We start from the raw sequence: 16065 nt of genomic DNA on the forward strand, positions 1-16065 counted from the left end.
TATTGCTCACGACTGTACATTGTCATTATGAGCAGACTTATGCAAACCCGCGCCGCGTTTTGTTTTGTTAACTAACTTTTTTACTTTTGAGCAGCGGAAAATTACATTATATATTTATTACATTTTATATTACGAGCAATAGTAACATTACAGATTTTGTTGAATTTATTATACAAAAATCGATTTAAGCTTTATCGAGTGGCAGAATGTGTTTGAGCCGCTGACTTGTGTAGACAATACCGTCTTCACCATAAGAGCATACGGGGCCCGTGCCCAGGGCCCCCATTCTCGGGGGCCCCGAAGGATCACACACAACAACAACAACAACAACAACACAACTTCTCTCACACATTTATTCTCAAAACGTTTTTGTCGGGCACATTACACTTTTTTCACAAACCAGGGGCCTGTTTAATAAAACTTACAATTCTAAATTACAACGACAAGTTAGTGTTCATTACGTAGCTAAAATGAAACTGCAAAATATTCGTGATCACACACTCCGCAATGCACATCAAATTGTCATTGTAATTTACAATTGTAAGTTTTATTAAACAGGCCACTGGAATCTTATCAGAAGGTTAGATTTACAATGTATATCCATATACGCCATTACTTTTCCAAAAACTAAAAAACCTATGCTGTATTTGATTACCTATAAATGGGTTCATAGGTACTTAGTAAAAAATGTGTTTTTCTTTTTTTACTTTCCAATTCGGTTTCTTTACTTTCAAAAAGGGCCCCAAATTCTTGTGTGCCCAAGGGCCCCAGCCTAGTTTAAGACGGCGCTGTGTGTAGACGTTAGTATTATATGATCTGTGGTGTAGGCAATGAAGCAATTTACTGAACTTGAAAGATTTACGAATTTAAGTATCTTTTTTAATTTATAAAGTATGTAAGCACACTTTTAGTATCAACCCGAAGATTTGTGACTAAATACTGCAAAGCAAAGCAACTGCTTCTAATTTTCAAGTTCAAAAGCCAATCAAGTCAAGCCAAGTTATTCTATTCTATTCTATTCTATTCTATTTGTATTGTTAATATTTATTAACTAATACTTTGAAAAAAGACTTTCAAAGGTCATTTCATATTTCTTTATACAAACATACCTGCGGGTAAAGTAATTAATGGACTGAAATAAAACAAACATTCATTAAATTCGATTTCTCAATGTAATACCAATTAAGTATAAAAAGCTTTTAAAAAGTTCATAAAAGATTGGTTATTTAAGAACATATTCTATGACTTTAATAAATTTCTTTGCTATAATAATGTATACACTTAATTAATGTACTTACTAATGACATGTAGCTTACGTTACCAATAAAGATTTGTATTTGTTGTATTTGTATACAAACGAACAAAAAATACTTTCATAAATTAAACTGACGAATTCCCTTCGCTTTTGTTTTTGGCTTTCCCCATTTCATCCTTACCTTGACCCTTCTCTTACTTTGTTAAAATAAATAATGTTTGTGATACGTAATTAACCGGAACAAATGAATATTTGCCCAGATTATTTACGTTGAATTTAACCCTTTCAAGGCTTGTTACCACGGTACGTTAAGTCGTTAGTCCCGGTTACTATCTGATGTAAGTATTTAGTCGTTACATGAGCCATGCCAGGGGCCTTTGGTGGCTCAATAATAACTCTGACATAATGTTGTAATTCACTCGCGTTTTGATCATAAAGTATCGTTTCCGCTACAACCGCTAGTTGTTGATAAAATCACTGACCGCATACCGACATTGCCTATTGATAGGTCGATGTTACACTATTTATCCCGCACTCCGCTCGCCGATGACACATTTTCCGATCCTGGAGAGGTTGAAATGTTAATTGGGTTTGCTGAAGTTGGTCGTCCACTTTACAACCCACACTATAGAAGAAGACCACAGTCGCAGGAAACTTTTTTCCTAAACTATCAATTTGTGGGTTTACAATCGACCGATCTTCACTTCCCTTATTAAGCCTATAAAGGCCAATTAACGTAACGAATACTATGGGGGGTGATTCCCTTAAGTAAATAAAAGACTAAAAAAGGGGGGGTGATTCAGACCATGATTCTGAGTTAATATCAAGTAGAATTGCCTATCGGAAAATTCTTAAAAGTTTTAGCGCTTTTTTAATTAAGTACTTATTTTCAGTTCCATACTTTTCTTGCGACGGAAAATTCCACTTGATATCAACTCAAAATCATGGTCTGAATCATCCCTCAAAGCTTTCGTTGCGATGACACTAACACCCGGTATATTGTATTGACCTGATCTGTGCAATAAAAGATTTTTTTTTCAAATAAAACTATGATTAGTCATATTTACGATATGATCATAATAAGGATAAGTTTCAAATAAGCTAAGTGACTACTTCGTCTGTTACGAGTTGAATGAAGCGGAATAATTACTACGGGTTCAATAAACACAAGCGTCCTACGACACGATTTCCTAATATACTTACTTAATTATAGTTCCGAAATTATTTTCGCCAGATAATTCTGTACTTAATCATCATTATCTCCCTAGCATTATCCCGTTTTTGACACGGTCCGCTTACCTAACCTGAAGGTTTGACAGGTCCGGTTTTACAGAAGCGACTGTCTGTCTGTACTAAACTCTACAAACCCAAAAACAAACCGAAACTCTTCTAAACACACAACTAAAACCACTCCCTTTCCCTCTCTCTCTCTCTCTGTCTGTCTCTTTCTCTCTTCTAAAGTCTTTGTTTCTGTCTGTATATGTGTCTGTACTTAATCATGCCTTATTATAAATACTGACAATTGATTATTGTTTGACATTATGTTACTTGTTATTGGAAATGAATATGATATTGTATGCTTTAGGCAGACCACAGAGCTTTAACATCTGTATTATTTTCACCATGTATTTACCTTTATGTCACACATAAACAACCTATATACGTCCCACTACTGGGCATAGGTCTCCCCTTAATCAACCGAAGGGGGTATGGCATACTCGACGCTACTTTCACTGCAGGTTCATAGAGGCATTTGGTCCAACAACCCGAGACCACGGGCTTAACGTACCTTCCAAAGCGGAATTAACTTTCTTTATCGAACAACTAGGTGATTCAGCCTGCAAGCGATTTTCGACAGTGTCCTTATCGGGAATCAAACCCGACACATAAACCAGCACAATCCGTTCTTAATTCGTAAAATATTTGAACACCACGCGTCGTAATCGGTGATTCGTAAAAAACATACGAATAGTTGCCATATAGAAAAAGGTCGAATCTAATTCTGACACTAACAGGATATTGCTGTGGAAATATTATGATTTTTATATTTATGTTGAATAAACAAAAGCTCAGAGTAGCAATTTAGTATTTCCGTTTGGCTTGTAGGTCATATCCTTAATGTTTAGGATGCCAAGAATCCTACTTAGATGCTAAAATAAATCAGCTTTTTTATGGGGGCGATTTTTTACCAGCGTCAAATTGGCGGGACCAATTGCTTAATGTTGAAATTGCATATTGTTAAATATACTACCTATCCACTACTACTTAATACCTAAACTAAAAAATCTAGTACCTTTCTCATTCAAACTTCTTCTTCTATCGTGTGGATTATGAGGTGAATTACCAACCCCATCAACCCTGGTGTCAGGGTTATTACTGAGCCGCCATAGGCCCCTGAGATGACTCATGTAACGACTACGTACTTACATCAGTAGGTAATAACCGGGACCAACGGGTTTACGTGCCTTCCGAAGCACGAATCTTTTTACTTTTTGGATAATCAGGTGATCAGCCTGTAATGTCCTAACCAAACTAGGGATCACAAAGTGATTTTTGTGATTTGTTCCCACCGGGATTCGAACCCGGGACCTCCGGATCGTGAGCACAACGCTCAACCACTGGACCACGGAGGCCGTTATTCAAACGATATACACGTTAATAACTGGTCCTGCCATCTTGGCGCTAATTAATTTTTGATGGTGACTTTACTGACTTTCTTATGGATAATACTATCCGATCGACAATCAATGAGGGACAATCCAATCGGCGTTCCCCAAAAACACGATAGATGGTGTTGTTGTGTTTTCTTCATTTAAACTTTAAATAAATTAATTAAAATAATTGTAGGTCACATTCCTGATGATGCCACTGGAGATCGCGTGGGCAGGCACCGTGCAGTGGCTGGCCGGGGACCTGATGTGCCGCCTGATGATGTTCACGCGGACCTTCGGACTTTACCTCTCCAGCTTCGTGCTCATATGCATCGCTATTGACAGGTCAGTTATTATTTACAATAAAATAGTTAAGGTCAGTATAGGGCTGGGGACCTAACGTGTTCACACGGACCTTAGGACTCTACCTCTCCAGCTTCGTGCTCATATGCATCGCTATTGACAGGTCAGTTATTATTTACAATAAAATAGTTAAGGTCAGTATAGGGCTGGGGACCTAACGTGTTCACATGGACCTTAGGACTCTACCTCTCCAGCTTCGTGCTCATATGCATCGCTATTGATAGGTCAGTTATTATGTACAATAAAATAGTTAAGGTCAGTATAGGGCTGGGGACCTAACGTGTTCACATGGACCTTAGGACTCTACCTCTCCAGCTTCGTGCTCATATGCATCGCTATTGATAGGTCAGTTATTATGTACAATAAAATAGTTAAGGTCAGTATAGGGCTGGGGTCCTAACGTGTTCACATGGACCTTAGGACTCTACCTCTCCAGCTTCGTGCTCATATGCATCGCAAATGACAGGTCAGTTTTATGTACAATACAATAGTTAAGGTCAGTATCGGGCCGGGGACCTAAATGTAGTCACGCGGGCCATCGAACTCTACCTCTCCAGCTTCGTGATCATACGCTATTAACAGGTCAGTTTTATGTACAATACAATAAGGTCAGTACCAGGTCGGGGACCTAATGTGTTCACACGGCCCTTCCAGCTTCGTGCTCATTATTGATGATAGGTCAGTGGGACTTAAACATAGCTGGTGAGGAGTGAGTGTATACATAATATACTGTACACCCTGTCTGCCCCTTCGGATTATATTATTTCGTTAGAATACTATATTACTATTTGAGAATTGTGAGGACCGAACTGATACAGCCCGCGAGATCACTGCGACCTTGTCAGATCTATTGTGATCTAAATCCCTACATTTAAATATCCTCCTCTAGACCGATCCGTTCGAAGAGATCCAACGTCTTTTTGGGAGAAAGCTCCATGACTTCTCGGAGGTCCATTATGGGCCCCCAAGTGTACGGCTTCTACTATGTATGAGAACCTCACAGCTGCACAGAGAAGTAGTAACGTCTCATCCTCCTTTAAGCAGAATCTGCATATAGGCATACAGGCACAGAATACATAATTTACTACTACATAATTTTATGGTAAAAATTTTAGTCAGACGAAGCTGTATCGAGTCGCTAATTTACGAATATGTTCGCTCCCTAATCCTCACAAAGAAATACCAAAAAATACAAGGTGACATTGGAAAATGTACATATATTTAATAATAATTCACTGTTGCCAAATAGCTGCCTGTTTTTATTTCTTGGAAGGAGCAAAACATACCTAACAAAATTAATTTCACGTTTCCTCTCTAAGTAATAATTCACATTATGCAAAGTCTATTAATTCCATATCCATCAGTCAACTTGATATTTTTAATGAAGAATTCCAATTACTTACTTTGAAAGCAATTTTAAAATACCCAACTAAATTACTCACAAATTATCTACTCTAAAAGCCTGTTAAGATAAAATTAAATTTTCCCTGTTTATTTCTCTTAAGAGATTGATATTCACTATTCTTTTTTATTATCTCATTACGGATAACCATTATGTTGATTACTGTTTGTTGTTCTGTTTGGTTTCTGTTCTGCTTATAATATACATTTTCAGTTGTTCTCAGAAAAATTGTTAGATTTTTCGGAATGACAGCCCGCCATAAGGAAAACTTTTGATACGTGAGGAGCTCGGGGGCGCAGCGGTAAACGCGCTCGGTCTGCGATTGTTGAAGTTAAGCAACTTTCGCAAAGGCCGTTCATAGGATGGGTGACCGCAAAAAAAAAGTTTTCATCTCGAGCTCCTCCGTGCTTCGTAAGGCACGTTAAGCCGTTGGGCCCGGCTGCATTAGCAGTCGTTAATAACCATCAATCCGCACTGGGCCCGCGTGATGTAAGGCCCGAACTCCCTATCCATCAATAGGGAAGGCCCGTGCCCCAGCAGTGGGTATATTAATGGGCTGATGATGATGACCAACAAAAACATAAGCTCACGAGCCTATGCCAATTGGTGTAGTCAGAAGTACATCCATCGCAAGATGAACTAAGTACCCACGCTACACCGAGCTTTCTGTTAGACCAACGTGATAGGTGGCGAGCCGTATCGCTGTCTACAATGGCCGAGCCAACTGTGTTAGTGTCTTTTTTTTATACCATATTTTAAAATACGCACAGCACACACACACACACACACACACACACACACACAGCACATAAAATATGTATATATGTGTATATAGCACAGTATCGTGTAAATTTATTGTGCAAATTGTTTATATATACATATAGTAATAATTTTTTAAATTATTATTTTCATGTTTTGCAGATACTACGCGATCCTGAAGCCCCTAAACGTGACGTGGGAGGCCCGAGTAAGGAGAGCCCTCACCGTGGCGTGGGTGTGCGCGGGGCTCGCTAGTCTACCTCAGAGTTTCATCTTCCACCTAGGGGAGCACCCTGAAGTCAGAGGGTGATTATTATTTATACTTAATATAATAGTTCCTTGACCGGTACTTGACGTCTAACCTATACCCAGTGGCGGCCCTAGGGCGGTGCGAGGGGCACCGGGCGCCGAAATATTGGGGGCAAATCAACCAAGACTGATTCACCCTGGCCACAAGCTAACTTCATCGGGTTAGATTGTTCATACCGGGTGACCGTAAACATTTTTTTTTATTTTAAGGGGCTTAGGGGTGCCACTTTGAGTCAGCCCTCAGCCCGTTTGGTCTCGCACCACCTAAATATTTAGCTAGGGCCGCTTTCTATACCTGAGAGGCAGTTGCTTCTGTAAAAACCGGACCTGTCAAATCTTCAGGTTAGGTAAGCGGACCCTGTGAAAAACGAGATAATGCTAGGGGCATGATGATTTATATTAATTTTGGCAACTTAAGCTCTCATCTATATCTTGTTCCTGTAACATTGCCCGGATATAACACGTATCGTGTGCAATAAATAATTATAATTTCAATATCTTCTTTTGTCTACGAACTACTGCCTCGATCAATAAATTTCAAAAAATGCGTATAAGTACCTTCTTTTGCCGCTTTCTCGTTTTGCCTTTCCTCTTATGTTTTTGTTTCTTCAACTTCTTATGCGGTTTTCTATTGCTTGTTGCTGTGTCGCTCTCTTTTCGACTCCGTACTTAGGGGTTAAAAACCCCACATTGAAGTAATTCATCTAAAAAAGCAATATTGGAACTCGACATTTGCGCATATAAAAATAAGTGCACAACGTCAAGCAACTAGCTAGGGAGACGACGTTGAAGAAAGTCCCATCAGGATGTGATTTTTCAAAAAGGCGCTTAGGTACGTGTTAAGACGACGATAGGCAAGCGCATACAAACAATGCAAAAGCAAGATCGCCAACTTTATTTTTGTCGTGACTTATGTTGAATGAAGACTCCTTCGACGAGCGCCTGCATGCCAGTACGCAGAGAACTGGCCACCAAGTTTGAATACCGAAGAAGAATGGCTGCGTGCGCACCAACAATCCTCATTCCATCAAGAACCGTCGTACCGTACACTCGCGTCAAGAATCAGTTATAATGCTATAGTAAACAGTATAATGAGATCATCACTAATTAAAAAGCCACGCTCTTGTCGGTGTAGCATTCTCCATGCTACTTTTTTTAGGGAAAAATAAGGCAGTGGTTTTCCTCTTGCCTTCCACCCAAAATGAGATATGATAATGAGATGATGATAATAGAAAGTGTCTTTACTTAAAACCAGGGGCCTGTTTCATAAAACTTACAATTGTAAATTACAACGACAATTTGGTGTTCATTACGTAGCTAATACGAAACTGCAAAATATTCGCGATCACACACTCCGCAATGTACATCAAGTTGTCATTGTAATTTACAATTGTAAGTTTTATTAAACAGGCCCCTAGAACATCTTTAAGCGCAAATAAACAATAATTTGAGATCTTACTGTATATTTGCCGCAAATATCATTACCTACTTGGCCGGCCAAAAAGATCGTCACCAAAATTACCGTATTGACTCGTGTTTCATAGAGACATGTTCAAGGTGTTATGCCAATGATGGTTAATTTAGAGCTATTTCGGTATCAAAAACAGTAAACAAATCTATTTATGATATATCTAAAATAAATACAAGTAATATCGTGTTACTAACGGCCTCTGTGGTCCAGTAGTTGAGCGTTGGGCTCACGATCTAGACGTCCCGGGTTTGAAGCCAGGTGGGGACATATCGCAAAAAACACTTTGTGATTCCTAGCTAGGTAAAGACATTGCAGGTTGATCACCCGATTGTCCGAAAGTAAGTGCTTCAGAGGGCACGTTAAGCCGTTGGTCCCGGCTATGAGCCGTAAACAATATCAATTGTATTTTTTCCCATATTTTTTGGAGGCCTTGATAACCCTTCATTGGGAATGTCTATTTTTTTATTTTATCTTTTACTTCTACCTATTTTAAAATTTACTCCCAAGAGCGTTAGAGATTTCACATACACAAAAAGTTTAAATTGAGTCTGAAATTGACGTCAATCAGAAAGTTAAATTGACAAATTCTCAATATATAGATAATTTGCTTGTTATAAACCAACAATGGAAACAAATGCACCTGACGAAGCACTGCCAACTCATTTATTACCAAGGATTTAGAAGACAATAAGTGAAAATACTATTCAAGACAAAACAGACATCCGGAAATAGACACCCAAACACGTGTAGGAATTTTACCTCCTTGTTGATACGAAAGGCTTCGCATCCTTTTTAAAGCGAACAAAAAAGTACTGGAATTACCTAATGTGCTTCCCAATTAAGCATATAGGGAATGGATAGGCATTTTCTAGGCAAGAGTGTCCCATCTTAGCCCTCATGGACTCCAGCAAGTATAAACGCGACCCTACGTTTTCATTCAAACAGGCTATTTTAGGCATCGAATTTTAACAAAGCATGGAAGGGTGAATCACCTAGAGAGAGCCGTGAGGTACTTTAGAGGTCGAGTCTAAAAGACTGCGTACTTATACAAAGTACACCTGTACAGAACAACTAATCACTTCACTTCACTTTCACTTTGTGAACTCTGGCTCCTCTTCTTTTATGTAAACCATCTTTCCTTTTTCCATAGTGTTATTATATGTATGTATAATTATTTAGTTATGTATAATAGTCATATATATATTATATTAATTTAATATATTTATGTATAATATAAATATGTAGTTTTATTATACTTGTTGCCAAGTTTTGGGCCGATACAATTTAGTTTGCCATCGACACGATAAGAAGAAGAATGTACTTATTTTATGTAGGTTGTTCTTTTAATTATTTATTTTGTTAGAATGCACTAACCCGCTATTATTATACTTGTACAAAATTTTCCTGTACCCAAAGGTTGCCTGGAAGAAATTGCTGCATGAGCAATAAGGCCGCCTGTTGTGCTTTTCTGTATATGCTGTCCTTATCTCTGTATTTTGTGTCCATTGTACTCAGTATAAAGTATTTTATCTATCTATCTTATCGTCTGAACCCACCGAATAGTATAGAAAGACGTTGGAAGGGCCAAGTGAGCGCAAAACGCGCGCCATATAAGTATGTAACCTAGGCTAAGTGCTTAATGTATGTTCAAAATTTCTTGTTTGTGATTTGTGTGGTAAATAAATATTAATCGATTATTATAAAAGCATCTTTCGTAAGTAGTACTACCTACCTAAGTAAATAATAAAGGTTAAATTAGGCATTGTAATAGGCAGGCCTCAGACACACACACAGATGCACGTGTTGATAATGTCAATGTGTAGTGAATGTGTAAAACGAGGTTTTGTATGAAGTGTCCGGGGTGTGCTATCCCTATATACATTGATATATACATTGCCGGTAAAGTGGCTGTGAAATTTGAGAAGCAGTAGAGCTGTCGTAGTTATCTGTATGTAGGAGTATTTTATTTTTATTTTATTTTATTTTATTTGGGTAACTTACAGCGATAGTATACCTAAATAACAGAATTACTTAAAAATAGAACAGCCTTTACAAGTTACCACGTACTACAAATTGGTAGGTATCATTAACAATTACAGTAATTAAGTATATCATAAGTTAGTTTAGTAAAAAGGGTATACAAGTGCAAGAAGAAGGAAATAATATAACATGATATGGTGTCTGTGTGGAGTATGTTTGTGTACAAGTGTATGGGGTGTGTGAGAGAGGGTGTGTGTGTGTGTGTGTGTGTGTGTGTGTGTGTGTGTGTGTGTGTGTGCGTGTGTCTGTACATAAACTATCTAGTTACTTATTAATTTATCCCGGATCTTATTTTTAAAAGCATTTTTTGAGTTACAAATTAGTAAAATTAGTAAAATAGAGTTATTAGTAAAATAGAGTGGGTTTGAACTGGCGACAGCAGTTTTCATACAAAATGCACGTTACGACCTTTCCATTATCTTTCTTCTATTCCGTGTCTGAACCCAAGGACACAAAGCTCATTAATTTACTATTTAATACTTTAACTTTGCATTCCACTCGTCCGCAAACTTTACGACACAGTATAATAAAAGATCGTCTTGTGTATTATAACCTCATTATTATTAATAATAAGAGCCACGTTCTTGTCCGTGTAGCATTTTCCACTCTTGTTTCACCAATGCCAATTCCTTGACTTCCTTATAAAATTCAAAAATATTTATTTTTCAAAATTGACTTCCAAAGTTAGAGCTTTTTGAACGTCAAAAAATAAATTACATAATAATATTATGTAACTAGCTGTAAAACTACTACCACATTGTAATCTGTAACGCTGAGGGAAAGACGTGGCCAGAAAACCTCCCAGCACAGGGCCCTAGTCCTACGTACTGTTTCATGATTCGTAGGTTTCATGTAAGACACGATCCTCGCCTTCTCTTTAATTTGTTCCATGAAAGCTCTTCTTTTCCTCTGTATAGGGCATGTGTTAAGCTTAGACCAATTGTCTGAACTCTAAAGCGAAAGACATAATCACAAGCCAAAGACATACTACCATTATATTTGTACAATATTTTCCTGTACCCAAAGGTTGCAGAAGTTGAGGAATAAGACCGCCTGTTGTGCCTTTCTGTGTCTGTTGTCCTTATTTCTGTATCTTGTGGAGAATGACCCATTACTTTAGAGACTGGCCAGCCACTATGGAGAATGATCAGTTATTGTGGATAATGATCGGTCACTACGGAGATTGACCAGTCATTATGGAGACTGACCGGTTACTATGGAGATTGACCAGTAACAGTATGTGCATGTTGCCCGCGTATAACAACATCATTTACGTTGCGCCTGTGTAATAAGCTAATAAATGTAGAGTCTTGTACAAAGTTTCCGAGGTGTGACCACGTGGTCGGCGCGCCGACCCTGGGGTCGGCGTCGGCTGCGTGGGCTGGGAGCCGGCACGGCTCTACTTTGGTGTAAATACTGTGTAGAGACAGGTCACGAACCCCCGTAAAGGCTAAAAGAATTTACAAATTTTATATATAAATTCACGCAAATTATTAATTTTAACGGTTAGAAGTAAGTAATAAAAAATATTTAAATCAGTTAATTATGGAATCAGTTAATTAATTTTAGAATTCCTTTTTTTACAAAATGTTTAGTTTTTTATGTACCTACAGAATGCCAAGAACAGTGACCTTTTGCTGTCCCTAGGTACTTAACATAAAATTGTGAAATTCTGAGAAACCTTTTAAATTAAATAGAGAGTTTGTTTCCATGATAATGTTTAATATTGATTGAAGTTTGAGCTTATGATATTTCATTTGCTTCGATCCTGACATATACTTCTTTCGCTTCTTCCGTATCCATCAATGGTTTGTTAGGGAGCTATTGGATATCTGATATAAAAAATCATCCGTAACCGTAACTGAATCCGAAATAAAAGTTTCGGATAATATCGGATTGAGGCGGAGCCAAATTGAGACACGTTATGACAAGGGGAGTTAAAATGGCCATATCGATGCAATTCATCTAAGAAAGCAATATTGCTATTTGAAATTTGTTTGCATTTCGCACTTACTTTTATATGCGCAAATGTCAAATTGCAATATTGATTTTTTAGATGAATTGCTGCGAAGTGGCCAAGTTATTTTGATCGGCTGGCCAATGCCGAGACTTTTGACTTTTTTTTTCTTCTTTTGTCGTCATAACATTATAACTTGTCGTTATAAATAAAACCACTTTTTTACCTATTTGTATTTTACTTTTTAAATTCCTTAAAAAATAATATTCGTAACCGAAACTAACGGATAATCAGAAATAATGTATTATCTGTATACGTAACCGTATCCGGTATAATAATCATTCTTAAATCCGTATCCAAACCGTATCCCAAATTTCATATTCATAACATCCCTGATTTCATACACACGCGTCTATTCAGAGTAGACATGGAACATCCTTAATTAATTAAGTACATTATATCCTTGATAGATAGATAGATAAAATACTTTATTGAGCACGATGGAGACAACACACAGAAATAAGGACAACAGACACAGAAAGGCACAACAGGCGGCCTTGTTGCACATGCAGTAATTACTTCCAGGCAACGTTTGAATACAGGAAAATTATGTACAAATATAGGTTTAGTGGGCGTCATACGGCTGATGATGATGATAGGTTTAGTGTATTCTAGCATAAAAAAACAATTAAAAGAAGTACCTATATGGAATAAGTAGGTACATTAAACTATCTATAATATTCATAATATAATATGTATACGATCTTGTTACAGAAATCTTTTATCATCCAACGATAATGTTGCAGGTACTACCAGTGCGTGTCATACGGGTCGCTGCCGACGGAGCGGCATGAGTTCGCGTACTTCCTAGTGAACATGACGCTGATGTACGTCGCGCCACTCGTGTCCACCCTATACTGCTCCTCTGCCTCACTGCTCGAGATCATACGCCGCGCTAACACCGCCAATGGTAAGACAACTGAGACAAAGTCACAGACACGTGTCGCCAATATGATTACAGTGTAACAGAATTTGAATTTCGAACTAGATACTTTATTGTTTTGTTTTGACGTGAACTATGATGAATTTGAATTCAGAACTAAACATTTTAAATTTGTTGTTTTGTTTTGATGTGAACAATAAAATACTAGTTCTGAATTCAAATTTTGATACACGATAAATCTAATAATAGGGTCGTGTACTAGGATCAAAATAATTATAAAATTCTGATTACTAAATAAAGACAGATCTACAACTAAAGAAAATCATTTCCTTTCTTCTATTTAACTTATTTTTTAATTTTAATTAAGAAAAACGTAACAGTAAGTTCGACATTTTATCACGTGTTTCTATGACGTCACAGCGTGCGTTTTCATACATATTCCATAGTAGGTAATTTCGCGTTTTGACGTTTAGTAAAAAGTAACTGATTTAACTAGTTGGAAACTAGCCTATTGATAAACATGGAAATTAACATTCGTTTGTATTCAATTTTAATAAATTGGTCACGAACAGACGAGGGAGGGAGGAAAAGCGAAAGTGCGGGTTGAGACCCGATATAGGATAGAGATCTCCGAGGTAGAGGGAGATAGAGTAGAGTGGAGTCGGAGTATAGGCGAAATCAACTCAGAGAATGTTAGTCAGTAACGACACCAGTTGATAATAACCGGTAATAACCGGTTGCTCTAATATAATGCAGATAATATCGAATTCAATGTTCCTAAAATAGCAGGTTGGATGAACTTCCGCAATGAAAATGTCATGATACGAATATTAGCATTGGGTATAAGTACTACTCTATTTATGTCTGGATATCATTAGCACAACTACGTACGAGTGACGTAGAGAAGATTTGCTCGTTCAGATTTATAAATTATCTCAATGCAAACAGGGCTTAAACCGGGTCACAATTCGGGCACTCAAATATTAAATAGTTTGCATGAGAACATCCGTTTCGAACCAAAAAAAAAGTAAGTAAATTAAAAATAAACTTAATACTCTGAATCCTAGCCGATGTTTGTTACTCTTAAAAAAATATTGTGATACAAATTAGGAATTACTAATTCCTGCAGACAAACTGTTTAAAAACAGTCTTGGCATTGCTAAATTGTATTTAGAACTAAGATGGCCGACTTTGCTAACTGACGTATCTGTGTTTTTTTTTTTTGCTAAAGTGATTTGTGTCTTTTTGACAATTGGGTAGTTTCGTAAGTCAAAAATTTATTATGAAATTCTGATTACTAAATAAAGACAGATCTAATGGTGACAAAAAACGTTTTTTTTCTTACTATTTAACTTATTTATGAATTAAACAAATAATAATAATAAGTGCGACATTTTGTCACGATTTTCTATGACGTCACATGTTGCTGTTTCATACAATTTCCATAGTAATTTCGTGTTATAATGTTTAGTAAAAAGTAACTGATTTGACTAGCTGGAAACTACCTGCAAAAGGTGAAAATCAGTTTCGCCAAAAATTGCAGATGCGTCGGTTCGCGGCATCAGCGACGGTATAAACTCAAGACTATATCCCAATGGGGTAGTCAGAGGTACATCCATCGTAATATAATCTAAGTACCTACACCTCAGCGAGCTTTGAAGATTCAATAAATACTTAATAGATCTATAGAAATAACATAGCGATGATGATGATTCCAGACAAGATGCGCCGTAGTGGTGTGGGCATCCTGGGTAGAGCGCGGGCGCGGACCTTGAAGATGACGGTCACCATCGTGCTGGTGTTCTTCACCTGCTGGTCACCATACTACTTCTACTGTCTTTGGTAAGTACGAAAAATATCAAGTGCTTAACAGAGGAAACCCATATAAGGCACTTTGAGACTTTCCACGTTTATTTTCCTTTCACACCATGCGGGCTTGGTTGTGAATAAGTAAGTGGTTTGAATAAGCGACGAATAACGAAAAAAAAAATACCGCAAGGGTCTTGGTTATTTTTTAGTCATTACATTTTACCCAAGATCCTTTTGTCTCATATTTCAGTTGCCTGCCCTGCCCTCAAAACTATTCTAAAACCTGTGCACACCCCTGGGAAAAACTGTCCGTGTGACAAAATCATCGTAACTCATTGTGAATTTCAATTCGTACTTAATTAAGTACCTATTTTTTTGAGATTTTAATTCTTATTTGATTAAAATTTGAAAATAAGATACTTAAGTAATTAAAATTCGAAAATAAGTCAAAAAGAAAAACAACATTGATTTTTGATCATATTAGATTAGCTATAGCTTCTTTTTCTAGATTAGCGTTTATAATTTATCTTTGACCCAGTGAAATACCTATTAGGTAAATTGGTTAAAGTTTTGTACCGGGAGCCCTAAGCTTTCCCCATTTGCCCGACCAAGTTTGTAAATCTAAAACAAGTCACAATAAAAAAGAAGATCGGGACACAATTTTTAGAAAAACTATCGACAAAGCGAGCTTAGGAAACCAGACATTACTCCCAGCTCGGATCTCCCAAAAGCGGCAATTCCCAAACCCATTTCACACTTCAGGAACCAAACAGCGGCGGCGTTTATTTCATTCCACACGGTTGTGAAGTGACAAGAAATCGGGTAGATCCCTTAGTGGCCCTGAAATTGTTTCTGATAGACTGTTCATATTAAGGGGCTTTGAATTGTTTATTTTTTATTCGTTCATATACTTAACATATACGTATATTTTTTAATTTACTCAGATGATAATCAGTGATCCCACAAAATGCTTTTAAAGTATAGAAGCGGATGGTAATAAAAATCACATGGTTTCCAGGATTTGTGCCAATGACACACCCCGGACACCTCATACAAAACACCTCGTTTTACACGGACACTACACATTGACATTATCGTACACGTGC

The 16065-nt window shown here is 37.3% G+C and overlaps 1 protein-coding gene across 1 annotated transcript in view; it reads left to right on the forward strand.

The window, feature by feature from the left end:
• The window catches only part of LOC126374188 (adipokinetic hormone/corazonin-related peptide receptor variant I), a 108196-nt gene that overhangs the window by 86091 nt on the left and 6040 nt on the right, over nt 1-16065 (forward strand). Inside the window, exons 3-6 of the mRNA XM_050020684.1 lie at nt 4103-4251; nt 6593-6736; nt 13014-13177; nt 14869-14992. Coding sequence (XP_049876641.1) covers nt 4103-4251; nt 6593-6736; nt 13014-13177; nt 14869-14992 — 581 coding nt within the window. The remainder of the gene's footprint in view (nt 1-4102; nt 4252-6592; nt 6737-13013; nt 13178-14868; nt 14993-16065) is intronic.

This window comes from Pectinophora gossypiella, chromosome 17, assembly GCF_024362695.1.
Source record: "Pectinophora gossypiella chromosome 17, ilPecGoss1.1, whole genome shotgun sequence".
NCBI classification, from domain to species: domain Eukaryota; kingdom Metazoa; phylum Arthropoda; class Insecta; order Lepidoptera; family Gelechiidae; genus Pectinophora; species Pectinophora gossypiella.